We start from the raw sequence: 14,100 nt of genomic DNA, 5'->3' as shown, positions 1-14,100 counted from the left end.
TATTGGTTCTCTGCTATGCTCGTATTTAATATAAGTGTTTTAAGACCCCCACGAATGCACAGAATAGTGGAGCGTGATTTCACGATATTGGCATAATTGTAGCAGTTAAGGAAAAAAATTATACGATATATATCTGTAGTGTGATGGTGTCAGAACAAAAGTTACTGTTACCCACGTTTAGTATCAAAATGTGACAATATATAGACTTTGGAGGTGGGGGCACTACACCCACAGGGCACAACAGTGATTCTTTCACGATTCGTTTAAATACGTGCCCAAAATCGTGGGTTTTGCTAACTTTTTTTGTAGTGCTGGTCCTTAAATTTGTCACAACTCCCTAATTTTCGTATCGATCCCCTTAATTTTTGAATTTAAATTAATACCAAACACTAACCAATTAACCCTCTGCGGGGTTTTCGACAATTCATACTTGAATTTGGACTGTCCATTCCAATTTTCTCTTACGATAGCAATATCCCCCGAAAACAAAAAACAAAATTTAAAATGGTACGAAAATATCCATATCCTAACAAACCTGAGGGTTGGTTTTGTCTCACTGTCAGTGCGGCATTCACTCAGTCACCAACCAATTGAATGAATTTTTACCATTCATTTTGAGTCAGTCAAGTACACAACCAACACAGAGGTGATGTCAAAGACACTGAAATGCACGACTATGGTTTATATTTGGTACTTCCTCTCTATGCCCCTCTCTGCATTTGAGACAACTCCAACATTAATTGAAGCCCCCCCTACATATCATAGGGCATAATTTATTGGAGAGGTGATTGTGAGGGAATTATCAAACCTAATCAATGGACTAATCATTAAGTACTCAACTCTTCTAAAAATAGTAATTATTATTACCTTGTGTTGTCTAATTATCAATTACGAGTTTGTCAATTTATAACCTTTATTACGGGTCTATAAAACAAATGATAGTAATTTATTGATCACTACATGTCTACATCTAACAAAAATTGTCACACTGTAATAATCTCCTTGCGACTTTGCTTGATGACATACAAATTTCTTTACTAAATAATCTGGATCAAAATGTAACTCAAAGTATTGTCTAATTATCCTTTAAATATTTCTTTTTTGTTTGTTATCACACGATGTTATCACTTTTTATTGTTCGGAACCACACTAAAAAAGAGTTTCATCAACCGATCGACAATAGAAGTACATAATACTATCTTGATCCACAATCTGACTAACATAATCATACAAACAAAAATAAATTTCGAAAATGTGAGACTATGAGATAGAGTATGAAGAGTTGGGTTCGAGTGAGGACTTTTGGGTGGTGGATTCCGTTTAGGAGTGGTGTGTGAAAAACCGTAATATGATAAAACAGAGGTAATAAATTAGCGTCCCATCGAGTCCTTGGATTTTTGAAGAAGAAGAAGAAGAAGACGGCACACTACTACCCCACAGAATAGAGGCCGAGTTTCTTTAACCCACTACTACCCCCTGTAAATTAATTAAATTAAAAATATAAATTAAGGCTCGCTACAGACTCAGACAGTTTTCCTTTTCAATTTTCTCTCTCTCTGAAAAAACCAAGACAACAATGTTCAATTACTCAATCCAATCCAATTGAAACACCACCACTATCACTATGCCTCCCAATTCTCAGCGCCACACTCGCTCCCGCTCTCACTCTCAGTCCCACGCGCCGCCGCAGCACGTCTCGATCGACCCCAAAATCTGGCGTGCCTGCGCCGGCAACTCCGTCACCATCCCCACTCTCCATTCTAGGGTTTACTACTTCCCCCAGGGCCACCTCGAACACTCCACCTCCTCCAACGCTTCTCCGCCGCTGCTTCTCTCCCCTCTCCTCCTCTCCAAGCCCCGCATTCTCTGCCGCATCGCCGCCGTCGACTTCCTCGCCGATCCAGTCACCGACGAGGTCTTCGCCAAGCTCCTCCTCCACCCCGTCCACTCCGGCCTCTCCTCTCACCACCGCGAACTCGCCGCCGCCGCCGCCGCCGCCGAGGAGGAAGTGGAGAACGAAAACGACGCTGAAGATAGGGTGCTGTCGTTCGCTAAGATCTTGACTCCTTCTGACGCTAACAATGGCGGCGGTTTCTCCGTCCCTAGGTTCTGCGCCGACTCGATTTTCCCGCCGCTCAACTACCAGGCGGAGCCGCCGGTCCAGACGCTCTCCGTCACCGACCTCCACGGCGTCGTTTGGGACTTCCGCCACATCTACCGCGGCACTCCCCGGCGGCACTTACTCACCACCGGCTGGAGCAAGTTCGTCAACCACAAGGTGCTCGTCGCCGGCGACTCCGTCGTGTTCATGAGGAGCTCCAGAGGCGGGGATATGCACGTCGGGGTGCGCCGCACCGTGAGGGCCAGCCCCGGCGGCGATTGCAGCAGGTGGAGCTCCCACATTGCCCTGAAACCGGAGGAGGAAGGCTCTGCAAGTAGTGGTGATGGTTATAAGGCGAAGCTTAAGGCGGAGGCTGTGGTGGAGGCTGCCGAGATGGCGGCGCAGGATAGGCCGTTTGAGGTGGTGTATTATCCGAAAGCCGGGTGGGCCGAGTTTGTGGTGAAGGCTGAGGTGGTGGAGAAGGCATTGAATGTGTGTTGGATGGCTGGGATGAGAGTCAAGATGGCCATGGAGACTGATGACTCCTCCAGGATGACTTGGTTTCAGGGCACTCTGTCGTCGAGGTTTGTCCCGGAGAATGGGCCGTGGAAGGGATCTCCATGGCGCGCGCTTCAGGTAGTTCATTTCTCCTCCTGGCTTTTTTTTTTCAGCATTGAATGTTTATATGGTACATTTTAGTGTAATGCAGATTAGTTGAATGTAGTTTTCTTTGCATATTGATGATTGATTTCGATAAGAGATTTAATGTTTGAATTGATCAGTCGGCTAGGGAATGCTGGGTGATTATGTTTTTAGTTGTATTCCAGAAGATACTTCCATTGTGACTTTGAACTCCTTTTTTTAATTGTTCTGTTTGTTTGGATAGTCCTGGGATTGTTGAGAATATTTGATTGTGAATTGTTCTTAGATGCTTGTTCTAAATGGTTTGAAAAACGTTAGGCTGATTTTAACTTGTATCTCAAATGTTGGAGGACTTTTCTGGATCTGCTTGATTAATACCTATTGTGAGAATGTCATGCATATATTCTGTGGCATTGCTCTGTTCAAATACTTGCTATTATCTGTGTTGAAATTCGTTAGGTTTGCTCTTGGAAAAAAAAAAAACCAAAGAAAGAAAAAAACAAGTAGGGAAGAACAAACATCCTGTTCTGAAAAGATATAAACATGTCAAGACATTGATTATATGTATCTTTACAGTGTTCCTTTGAGGTTTGAGGTTATCCTGTTCCAATAGGTATCCCTATAGAAATTAGTTTCCATTTATGTTTGCAATTTAGCAAACCAGAATTTCCATGCTTTGCATTGAATTCTACCTGAGATTGAGACAGAAATTATATTCAACAGTGCTCACACATTGCATACATCGGGGGAGAAACATGTTAGATGTTTAAAACATTCACATTCTGTTGTATGCTGAATTTCTTGCCCATAGCATATATTATGTTAAATTTAGTAACATAGCATATTTAATGGTCTCTTTATAATAGGTTACATGGGATGAACCTGAAGGTCTGCAGAATGCCAAGAGGGTGAGCCCATGGCAAGTTGACTTTGTTGCATCAACTCCTTCTCTGCATACTGCACCTTCACTTCATACTGTATATCCCCCCACAAAGAGATTCAGAGCTCCACTGAATCCTGGGCTGATGAGGAATGGAGATGAAGAATTCATCATACCTATGACAGGAGCAGCTAATTCAACAATGGGGCATTTCAATGCTTCCTTGTTGAACTATAACATTTTTCCTGCTGGCATGCAGGGAGCCAGGCAAGATCTATTCTGTGTACCCAGTGTATCTCATTTAAATTTGTTAAATGACAATACTGCTCGGATGTGCACCTATAATTCCTTTGGCAACAACAACATGGTGCCAAGGTTGGAAAAGGTGTCTACTGAGTTGAACATTGGAAGTCCACAGTCTGATCAATTATCACCAGATAGCCAGAGGAGTAGTCCACATTCCTCAGGTGTGGAACTTGATGGGAACCAAAACTGCAACTCAACAAAGGTCGGAAAAAGTTCTTTTCAACTCTTTGGTCAGACCATTCCCATTAACGGTACTGATGGCACTGGGGATGGTGGAACTATAGGGTGCAATGAAACTGAACTTCTGAACTGTCAACTGGAACTTTCTTATACCAAATTGCTTGAAAAAATTGATGTTCGGGTCTCAGCTGTTGAAGCTTGTACTTTGTAAACTACTTCAGCAGCTACATCATGCGGTTAAAGTTATTGTCAGGTAATCTCATCTGCCCAATTGATTCAATTTGTTGAATCATTTCTATATTTTCTGCAACAGTTACAAAATAATGAATTGTTGAGCCTCATTATTGGAATCTGATGTAACTAAAATGGCTCTAACCGTTTTTTTAAAACAGTTCTTACTCGTAGATCTTCTTTAGATAACTTGTTCTTTATGAAAGTTGTTATTTCATATTTTACTGACATTATCTTGGGTTTAAGTTCTTATGAGGAGGACATTAGTCTAATCAACTTCATTAAACCAGTTTATCTAGAAAATTAGCTGTAAATCTTGTTGAATATATTGGTTCTTCCTTTCTTGTGTAATGCGATATATCTGGTATTAACCGTATTATTGTTATGTTCCTAGGAGTAGCTACTTGTTATACTAGTTTTATTTAGCATGAATTGCATTGTGGCTTAATATCTTACACTTATTTTAATTCAGTGTCGAGCCCTTGAGCTTTTCACCCAAAACTAAGGTTCTTTTTGTCACGAGCTATTACAATTAGACCTTGTTTGCTTCAAATGCCACTACTCTAGCATAGGTAAATTGCCAGTTTTGCATTAGAAAACAAAGGATTATCAGATTGATCGAACATATACGAGTATCTTATCGATCACTCTGTATAGGCTTGGTTGACTGGCTAAGACGTTGTCCTGTATGGCACCAGTAGCTTAATTATTGCAGAATTATTAGTCTGCTAATTCCTTGAGTCTTGTATGCAACACTTTTGAGAAATACTCACTGTAAATGTATGGTTACATGTGGTTATAGAATATATCAGGTGTGAAATAGATCCGCAGTAGTAAATTATTCTTTTTTTTTCCCGGTAGATTACTCCATAACTCATGTTGCAGAATTATTATTCTTGTTGTTCTGACTTTACATATCTATTGTAACACTCGTGTAGTGTCTGTTTGCAGGCTCTCAAGTCTGCCAAGAAGCTGATTAGGAGTATTGATCGCTGCAGTAGAGTTATGTGTACTCTGGTTTGTCTAGTTTGTGGCTTTAGACATTGAAACGATCAATCTGTAGACTTGGTTGTTGGGTTTGGAAATTGAGTATTAGATGCTAATGCTTGAAGATGCTATATTATTGTTCTTCAGGTTTACCTGTAATTTAAATCTTATGTGTTTGTTGGATCCTATGTAATTGTGTTGATTTGCTACTACACCCCATTCTGGAAATCTGGTTTTCCTAATAAAAATGGCATGGAATGTGCTTGTGTTTATACTTTCAGATAAATCTATTATGTGAGAATCTGGAACCAGAGGATGTTCGTGGTTATTTTGTTTGTCATGAAACCAACTCCAATAACGATTCGGTCAGAAACATTAGAAATGGAGAATTTGCATTTACTTAGTGCAGACGTGAAAGTCGGATTTTGAAGTCATTCTTTTGATCCCCGGAGATATTTCATTAGACATCAATTTTAAGAAAGTTACAGCTTGAGTTTATAAACAACTCTCACTACCCAAAGCCCCCAATTCAGCGAATCATATATATATTTCTCCATTTGATTCTAAGAACAATATACAGCAGCACCAACAATTAAGCTCAGCTACAGAAATGACACAACAAAGTAACCAACAAATGACCCAATTCTCGTACTGTACATCACCTCTCCCACAATTGGTTAATCATTCCCCCTCCTGTATCCACCTTTCAGAGTTTCAGACAATCAAAGTAGGTTTTCATTTTCCCAACAAACAAGCTTTCATCAAAGAAAAATATAGCACAAGGGCCCAAACATGACCAACAACAACAACCGGTACAACGTACAAGAGCCTATCCTAGCCACAAGACCAACACCAGAGGCCTCAAATCAACCAGCACCGTCACAAATTGTCCAGAGAACAGAAGATGGGCGACCAAAACCATGAACTAAAGAGTTGCAAGTATGTAACACAACTGCTCTATGGAAATTTTGAGGAAATCTCTAGAGGATAACACCACTAAGAGTGACAATGAAATTGAATAGCTGGAGTTGGCAAGGCAAATAGGCTTTTGTGGTATCATTGACAGAGAAGAGAGTAAGAGGGTGGGGGAGAAAGAAGGCGGAGCAAAAGGTGGAAATGATGGCAGCGGCAAGGGAACTGACTGAGAGACTACTAGCACAACAGAAGGGGAATTGCCGAAAACAAAGCACTAGAAATGAATGAGCTTGAGAAAATTACACAGCGTTTTCACCACATTTTCCATTAGAAAACTGCTGCTTGCAGACCTTTGCCTCCTGTCTGTACAAATGTATGTTGGAACTTCAGAAAAAAAGAGAGAGAAGTTACTGCGACATACAAAATGTTTCTAAACTCAAAATTAAGTTACCTTGTTCAATCATGAAACATGATTGATCAGCAGGTGATGGGGGATTTTCAAGGTAGTTCCGCGAGGGCGAGTGTTTCTGCTAGATGTTCAACGTCCTCCTTGAATAGTAGACGAAGGGCACAACTATGCACTCCTGATACCGATAAGCAGGGGCTAGAGAACCACATAGTTACCCTGGCCAATTTGCATTTCCTCCAAATCTTACTAGGAACTCCAGCGCGTGGTATATAGAGGAAATGGGTCGCATAGTATCCCCCTGACTCGAGCATTTTATTATTTGCATATACATATCTATCAAATAAGCCGCTCCAAGCAACATCAGAATCCAGACGGGAAGTAACAATAACATCATCTGAATCAGGATATTGGTTGCGGCACAACTGATAACATATAGCAAACCCCAACCAATTATCATCATCGAACACATTCAGCGGCAGTTGGCATTCTTCCGAGTGGCCTCCGTTGATGAAAGGCACGAACCATTTCCACTTGGAGATATCAGCTCTCTCGAAGCCACAAAATACAGGAAGATTGACAGACCAGTCCTGTAAATATAATTTCAAATGTCAATAACAAGGGCTAAAAAGAGAAATAATAATAAGAATTATTATGTATCCATGTATATGAGAGAGAGAGAGAGAGAGAGACCAAATTCCTATATTTTTGTGAGTGCAAATCAACGTATTTTTCCCTTGGGGTTCTGGGATCCCGTTTTGTCATTCTCTCTAAAGAGAATCTTTCATCTTCCCATCGTATCAACCCTATCCATTGATCTACCACCTGCTTATCGTATGATTCAAGAGAATGATAATCTTGCCTCTGCATGCACTGGATAAGAGTATCAGCAAACCCTTGTATATCTTTCTGGTACACAATACGGAATCCACATCTCTGAACAATTACATGGGGACTATCCATCTTGATGTGCCAGTATGTTGCAGTTGTGTCATTGAGCAACACTTCGGGAATCTCTTCCCGCGGTATGTAAATAACCAGTAGTTGATGACGTTCTTCTGACAATGGCCTGACCTGCTCAAGTAGTAGTTCCTCAACCTTAAAATGTGCAACCCCAGTTTCTAGTATAATAGATGCCCAGTAAAAAGAGGAGAACTCTGTCTGCCCCACTTCCTCTACAAGTGATACGTACATTGCAAATCCCATCCACTTCTTGCTTTTGTGTAGGTTTAGAGGCAGCTCGATTGGAATTACGGCAGAATTTGACTTAATACTCGAGACAAACGACTCAATAAACCACCCCGGCCTTCCACTGAGGTTAAATACGAACTTTGCACAATTGTTCGTCATTGCCTGGAATGTTGAAAGATGTGAAACTTAATTGATTAGTAACCTATTTGATTTATAGAGATTAAAGAGATATCAACTGTACAAAGTTCCTAGATAGAGAGGAACAAAGACAGATCAATGAAATCACACAAAAAAAAAAACAAAACAGAGATGGTCAGATCACTCAGATGGATCAACCTCAAGGTATCTTGGAAGGACAGACTCGAGATTCTTTCTCAGCACAAGTGTAGATTCTTCTTCCAGTGGTGGAATGAATTTCTCCCTGCAATATTTGATTGGAGATACATTAAACTACGCAGATCCAAATACAAAAGCTGCAGATAAGCTAGTTGTGCGTAAAATTCTACCATTTGAAAGATTGAGTAAGCCAGCCAGACTCCAATACAGAGGCGCTGCGGTCAGCTACATTCAGACAAATCGGATCATCCCCGAACATTATTCTGTAATACCATCCAGCATCTTCCTTGTAGACGAGACGAATTCCACATTTTTGGACCATCTTGGATGGATTAGTGGTTTCAAATACAGCCCTCACCACAGTTGATCTATTGATTAAGTTCTTATTCCTCTGTAGAAACGTCAAATTAGATATATAGAAAATCGAAAGCACATGAGAACTTAACTCATGAGAACTTGATTTTTGGCACTCAACCACCAATGGTTCCAGATGCATAACTTCAGTTCCCAATGTCATTTGATACGAGTAATTAAGAAAATCAGGATCCTGTTCAATAAGGGAGAGAGCAGTATGCCCCTTGACTGAGAATATAGCACAAGCTGCAAATCCCTTCCAATTCTTATCATCAGCTAATTTTGGAGGTAATTCCATTGAAATGGGATTTCTAGTAGATATAGTACTGAACCACTCCGGAATTTCATCTGTAGCATGTACAGCAGTGAAATCAGACCTGTCATTGTGCTTCTGCGACGTAGAATGCAAAAAACATTGTTAACTAATACGATGAGAAAAGACTTATAGACAATTAGATACACATATATGCTATGATTTATAGAGAGAGAGAGAGAGAGAGAGAGAGAGAGAGAGAGAGGTACCTCTTGTTTTAGATATGCTAGAGTTTTGAGTGGCAAATGATCAACATGTGTCCCCTCTACTGCATGCTTATATGTCACATGCACGGCTATAGGTTCCCCCTCATTTCTGGGAAAAATTGACTTTCTTGAAAGTTCCGAGACTTCAAGTGCTGCAGAATTGAGGGAATTGATGGTAGTCACTTCCGACTCCGATGAATTCAATACTTTGATTTGATTTGGGTAATCCGTCAGTGATGTACATTCTTCTGCATGCACGTATTGAAGACTTACTGGAAGCTTCTTAGGCAGCAATTGAAGCTGTCTGCATTTACTCAAGTACAGAGTCTTCAGCTTTGAGAGTTGAGAGATACTTTCAGGTAATCGCACAAAGCAATTACCACTCAAATCTAACTTGGTTAAGGAGAAATGGCTGGTAAAATCAATAAGAAATGCTCCATCCACCAGATTGCAATAACTCAAGTCGAGCTCTATTAAATTCGATAACGAAGCCAGACCTTTGTATGATTCTGAAACTAGACATGTACATCCTTTGCAGGATAGGTACTCTAGATTCTTCATGCCTACAATGACAGATAACTCCCTTATGGAAGCTCCACCAATTGCAAGCCATTGCAGAGCTTTTATACCATTCAGATTATTAGGTATCTCATCAATTTTGGAGCACTTTAGTAGAGAGAGACTTTTCAAAGATGTCAAGCACCCAATGGTATTGGGAAGACGCAAAAGGTTTTTACAGCCTGCTAGATTCAAAATGGCAAGACCAGTCAAGCGTTCAATTGATGGAGGCAATTCCTCAATGTTGGTTCCATCCAAATAAAGCTCCAGCAAGCTTTTCATGTTTCCTTCAATTTCTGGAAACTTCTTAAGTCCTGAACAGAGTGAAAGCTTCAATATTTGAAGAGATTCCAACGCAGTGAAAGGTGGAAGGCTCTCAATAGACTCGCAATTTTCCATATTCAAAGAGATAAGCTTCTTCAGAGATCCAAGAGACGGGTGAACCTCCTTTAAGCTGGTACAATATTGAAGCTCCAACTTTTCAAGATCAGGAACCTCAGTAAAGTCTGGAGTCGACATCAAGTAGTATGAATCACTCAGATCTAAATGCCGTAGCAAGCTCCACCCCTGGTACAATTTCAAAGATGATCATCACGTGATTCAAAATATTCATTAGTTCATTACACATTGCTTTGTGCTCCAAATTACTGAAATTAGTATTATTACAGAAGGGGGTTTTTTTTTGGACGAATTATTACAGAAGGGTTGACTTCAGCCATATTAATATTTATGGATGTGTCACGCTGTGACTGAAGACCGACCATGATATAGTTAGGCAATCCAAAGATAGCCACTTCATCTTTCATTATATATGCAACTATAATATGAAATTTGAGCTCTATGAACATGCATGTGTAGTTGTAAACTTATGGATTATGATCTTACTTTTTTTCCACCCCAAAGTTGTTTGATGAGGCTGAAAGGCATGTGAACTTCAACAAGCTTCTCCGGTTGGAAGTCTGACGGGAAAGAATCCAAAGGACAATCATGCCATTCAAGATACTGTAGCTCATTCGAAAGATGTTTTATGTTCCCCGAAAAGTTCACATTCCATATTTGGAGCAATCTTAATCTGTCCATATCTGAGAAAGCGTCACTAACTGTGTAAACGACATCATCTTTTATCGGACATTGGAGGGATATGCTTTGGACTGCACTTGTTGCCTAGTGACAAGGAGAATATAATTAGTTATTCCACAATTTAAACCACATGAATCAACATATTAGTTTAGGCATTCTATATTGAGTTATTTCATTACCTTACTCCGCTTCAGTACATGGATGATCTCCTTGGGAATCCACAACCTGCTACGTTTTCCAGGTTCTTCACGGCATTCTTGGCGAACAATCTCCCTACCCAATTCTTGTACCAAGTCATGCATCAACAATTTACTTCCAAATAGAGTTACCAAAGATTTATCTACAAGAACTTCTATATCAATGTCCGGACAGTGGTCTGTCCCCATTAGTATTCTTGTTACATGATCTATATTCCATCCTTTAAAGAAACATGCGATGTCTAAAAACATTTTCTTTTCAGTCTCTTCCAATCCATCAAAACTAACTTTAAGAACATTGATAATTTTTTTATTAGGATTGTTTTTTAGTCTATCCAATGAACTAGACCAAAATTTTACATTTTTACCACGAAGAGAGGAACCCAAAACTTTAATAGCTAATGGAAGGCCATCAGCATATTCCAAGAATTCACTGGCTAGCTGGAGAAAATCGTTTCCAACCAGCTGATCTTTCTTAAAGGATTTTAAAAAAAAGAGCTCGACAGCTTCCGCAGCAGTTAATGGATTCACCTTGTATACTTCATCTACTCCAAATGCACTGAGCAAATGTTCATCTCTCGATGTTACAATAACTCTGCTCCCTGGACCAAACCAAGTACGATTGCACAATGCATCCAATTGTTCTTCCTGATCCACATCATCAAGAATGAGAAGAACCTTTTTAGTACACAGTCTATGCCTGATTATATCTCTTCCCATTTTACTGGTTTGTAAATTTACATTACTTTTCAGCAGATTCAAAAGAAGTTGCTGTTGTAAATGAAGTACACCTTGCCTTTCTGTTACCTCTCTAACATTCTCAAGAAAACAGAAACCTTCAAACTGATCTTGTACCCTTCCAAAAACTACTTGCGCAATAGTGGTCTTACCAATACCACCCATCCCACATATCCCTATGATAAGAACACCAGGATACGCACTGTCTAAGTACGAAAGCATTTCATTCAGGTGAGAATCCATACCAACCAAACCTTCAGATGTTGAAATTATTTGATTCAACTCTTTGAAAATCTTTTGAACAATCTCTTCAATAACTTTGGCTTCAGACCTATCCGGAAAGCATAAAATAATCATGGTCTTAAATTCAATATGTATAGTATATGGTATAGGCCTAAAATTACAATAAGAGATGATGTTGATGATGATTGAGGAAGGTTCAGAAAAAGCATCAAACAAGTAAACAAACTCTAAACAGAAATAAGCAAGAATAAATAGAATCATAGAATAAATTTAGTGTAAGTTTACCCATTTTGCAAGTGCCATCCAGAGAGATTGCCTACATCAGCAAGTGCGTCTTTCCACCTCTGCAATTTGTCTAGATTGCCTCCATAACGCTCTTGATGCTTCTCAAATGCTTTCCCAAAGTGATCCCCTGTTTGTCTTCGTACCTCAGAGGGACCAACGTGATAGAACACAGGGAGGACTTTTAGTCCTATGGCTCGCCTGCATTCAGCGACTTTTGCAAGCTCATCCAAACACCACGCAGAATCGGCATAGTTTTGAGAAAAAACCACAATTACATATCTTGATTCTTCAATTGCTTTGGAGAGATTCGGAGAAATTGATTCCCCTCTCTCAAGTTCTTCATCATCTCTAAATGTGATTATTCCTTTCTGTGTGAGAGCGGTATAAAGATGGTCTGTGAAATTATTACGGGTGTCTGTACCCCTGAAACTGAGGAACACATCGTAGGTGAGTTTTAAAGGTGGTGAAGAGGAAGAGGAGGGAAGAGGAGGAGGAGCAGGAGTTATTTCTGTATTGGTGGTAGCTGAAGATGTGTGGATCAGCGGTGTTGCTGCTCTTGGTTTATGACAAAGATTCAAAGCCAGAAGGCAGCAGCAAATAGAAACAGTGGAGAAGAAGAACAACAGGTACAACCATGAAGATATAAAGCTTAAGAGAAACAAAGCAGAGATGAAAACTAGAGAGCAGATGGAAGAAAAGAGGATAGGCCGGACGGGGAACCCCATCACACTTGCTTCCTACAAAGTCAGACTGAGACTGAAGTATCAACTCTTCCTAGGAAGTTAGAATGAGAATGAAGTATGAACAGCAATATATAAGAATTGGAAATCGATATCCCCAAAGACTGCTTACGATATAAATTTTAACCTTTTTTCAGATTATTGACTTCTTAATTGGAACTCGTAATCAAGATCCATAAGAAACTTCCAAATAGTATAATATCTAAATTGTATTAATCTGATAGCGCTTGGCTAACATCGTTGAAAGCTTCCACGAGGCAGGGTACTAACGATTCTAACTAATAAAAACTCGAGTGATTGCGAAATGGAATGGCCATTCAGTTTATCCCTCATTCTAGAACTGATTAATTAAAACCAAATTGCAGGCTAGTTGCATTAATCAAATACTATTCAATATATAAAAACTCTGCAGCTGATCCGATGGTTTCAGATAGGCTACCTTGCTAAAAGCTACGAATACGATCACTATAATGCATAGTTTCTACTCCGGCTTTATGTGTGCAGGTGATGACTGTGAAGATATTGAACCTTCAAATGCTGCAGCCAGAAATCCAATATGGGAACAATCTATGCAGGAGGAATTTGATGCTCTTCCATTACGTGTTGTGTTAAGTCTATATTAGTAATTGATTAGCTTGTCTTAATCATTAGTTAATCATAGCAGGTGATTTACACGTGCCTTTGTTTGTATCAGAAACTATATAAGCTTGTGTTCTCACACTTTCTTTATGAAGCCTGAATACAAAGATCATTTTTTCTCTGTCTATTATCATCTTCAAGCTTAGCTTTCATGGTATCCAGAGCTCAGGTTCAATTCTGAAACCCTAGATCGCCGATTCAAGAAGATCGAGCCAAATCTTAGCTCAAATTGGAGCTCATATCTCTCAGATAAGTACAATTTGATTCTTAATCCTTGAATTGAAGAACTGTATGATTCTTGATTCTGATTCTTGAAGAAGTATATGTGTGATTGTTGATATTTCTCTGAGATTCTTGCATCGAAGCTTAGGATTTGTATATCGAACACAATCGTTGTCTCAAATTCTGCTGAAATTAGTCAAAATTGCCCAAATCAAAATTTTTTTTGAGCTGCAACCCTAGCTTTCCAATTCGAGCTAGTCTCTTGTTGATTCATCTTTAGTTTGCTTCCGCCTCTCTAGATTCTTCATCTTCTTTTGATTCCAAACCAAAACCCTAGCTTTGATCTTAAC

At 39.7% G+C, this 14,100-nt stretch overlaps 2 protein-coding genes across 3 annotated transcripts; one reads left to right on the top strand and one right to left on the bottom strand.

Moving 5' to 3' along the window:
* Window positions 1-1,553: 1,553 nt before the first annotated feature.
* LOC126793908 (auxin response factor 17) lies at window positions 1,554-5,539 on the top strand. Of its 2 annotated transcripts, none has more exons than XM_050520539.1 (3): window positions 1,554-2,737; window positions 3,610-4,362; window positions 5,292-5,539. In XM_050520539.1, exons 1-2 carry the CDS (start codon window positions 1,625-1,627, stop codon window positions 4,318-4,320), a joined length of 1,824 nt encoding a protein of 607 aa, XP_050376496.1. In that variant the 5' UTR covers window positions 1,554-1,624; the 3' UTR covers window positions 4,321-4,362; window positions 5,292-5,539. The 2 variants fall into 2 exon arrangements, with proteins under 2 accessions (XP_050376496.1, XP_050376497.1); XM_050520540.1 differs by having other exon boundaries at window positions 5,279-5,539.
* Window positions 5,540-6,740: 1,201 nt separating this feature from the next.
* LOC126795889 (TMV resistance protein N-like) lies at window positions 6,741-12,874 on the bottom strand. The gene is made up of 9 exons (XM_050522621.1): window positions 12,150-12,874; window positions 11,691-11,952; window positions 10,866-11,531; window positions 10,492-10,770; window positions 9,052-10,173; window positions 8,346-8,920; window positions 8,176-8,260; window positions 7,342-8,001; window positions 6,741-7,238 (listed from the first exon to the last, which is right to left on the bottom strand). The coding sequence occupies exons 1-9, from the start codon at window positions 12,872-12,874 to the stop codon at window positions 6,741-6,743; spliced, it is 4,872 nt and encodes a 1,623-aa protein (XP_050378578.1).
* Window positions 12,875-14,100: the final 1,226 nt, after the last annotated feature.

Source organism: Argentina anserina, chromosome 5, assembly GCF_933775445.1.
Source record: "Argentina anserina chromosome 5, drPotAnse1.1, whole genome shotgun sequence".
NCBI lineage: Eukaryota > Viridiplantae > Streptophyta > Magnoliopsida > Rosales > Rosaceae > Argentina > Argentina anserina.
Note: the sequence above shows the minus strand (reverse complement) of the source record. Positions and strands in the feature narration are given on the sequence as shown.

Excerpts from the sequence above, each read along its gene's own strand:
- LOC126793908 (XM_050520539.1), top strand. The coding sequence starts at position 1,625 with ATGCCTCCCAATTCTCAGCGCCACACTCGCTCCCGCTCTCACTCTCAG. Across the intron at positions 2,738-3,609 it reads CTCCATGGCGCGCGCTTCAG|GTTACATGGGATGAACCTGA; the intron begins GTAGTTCATTTC and ends TCTTTATAATAG.
- LOC126795889 (XM_050522621.1), bottom strand. The coding sequence starts at position 12,874 with ATGGGGTTCCCCGTCCGGCCTATCCTCTTTTCTTCCATCTGCTCTCTA. Across the intron at positions 10,771-10,865 it reads ATGTACTGAAGCGGAGTAAG|GCAACAAGTGCAGTCCAAAG; the intron begins GTAATGAAATAA and ends CCTTGTCACTAG. Across the intron at positions 7,239-7,341 it reads CACAAAAATATAGGAATTTG|GACTGGTCTGTCAATCTTCC; the intron begins GTCTCTCTCTCT and ends TTATATTTACAG.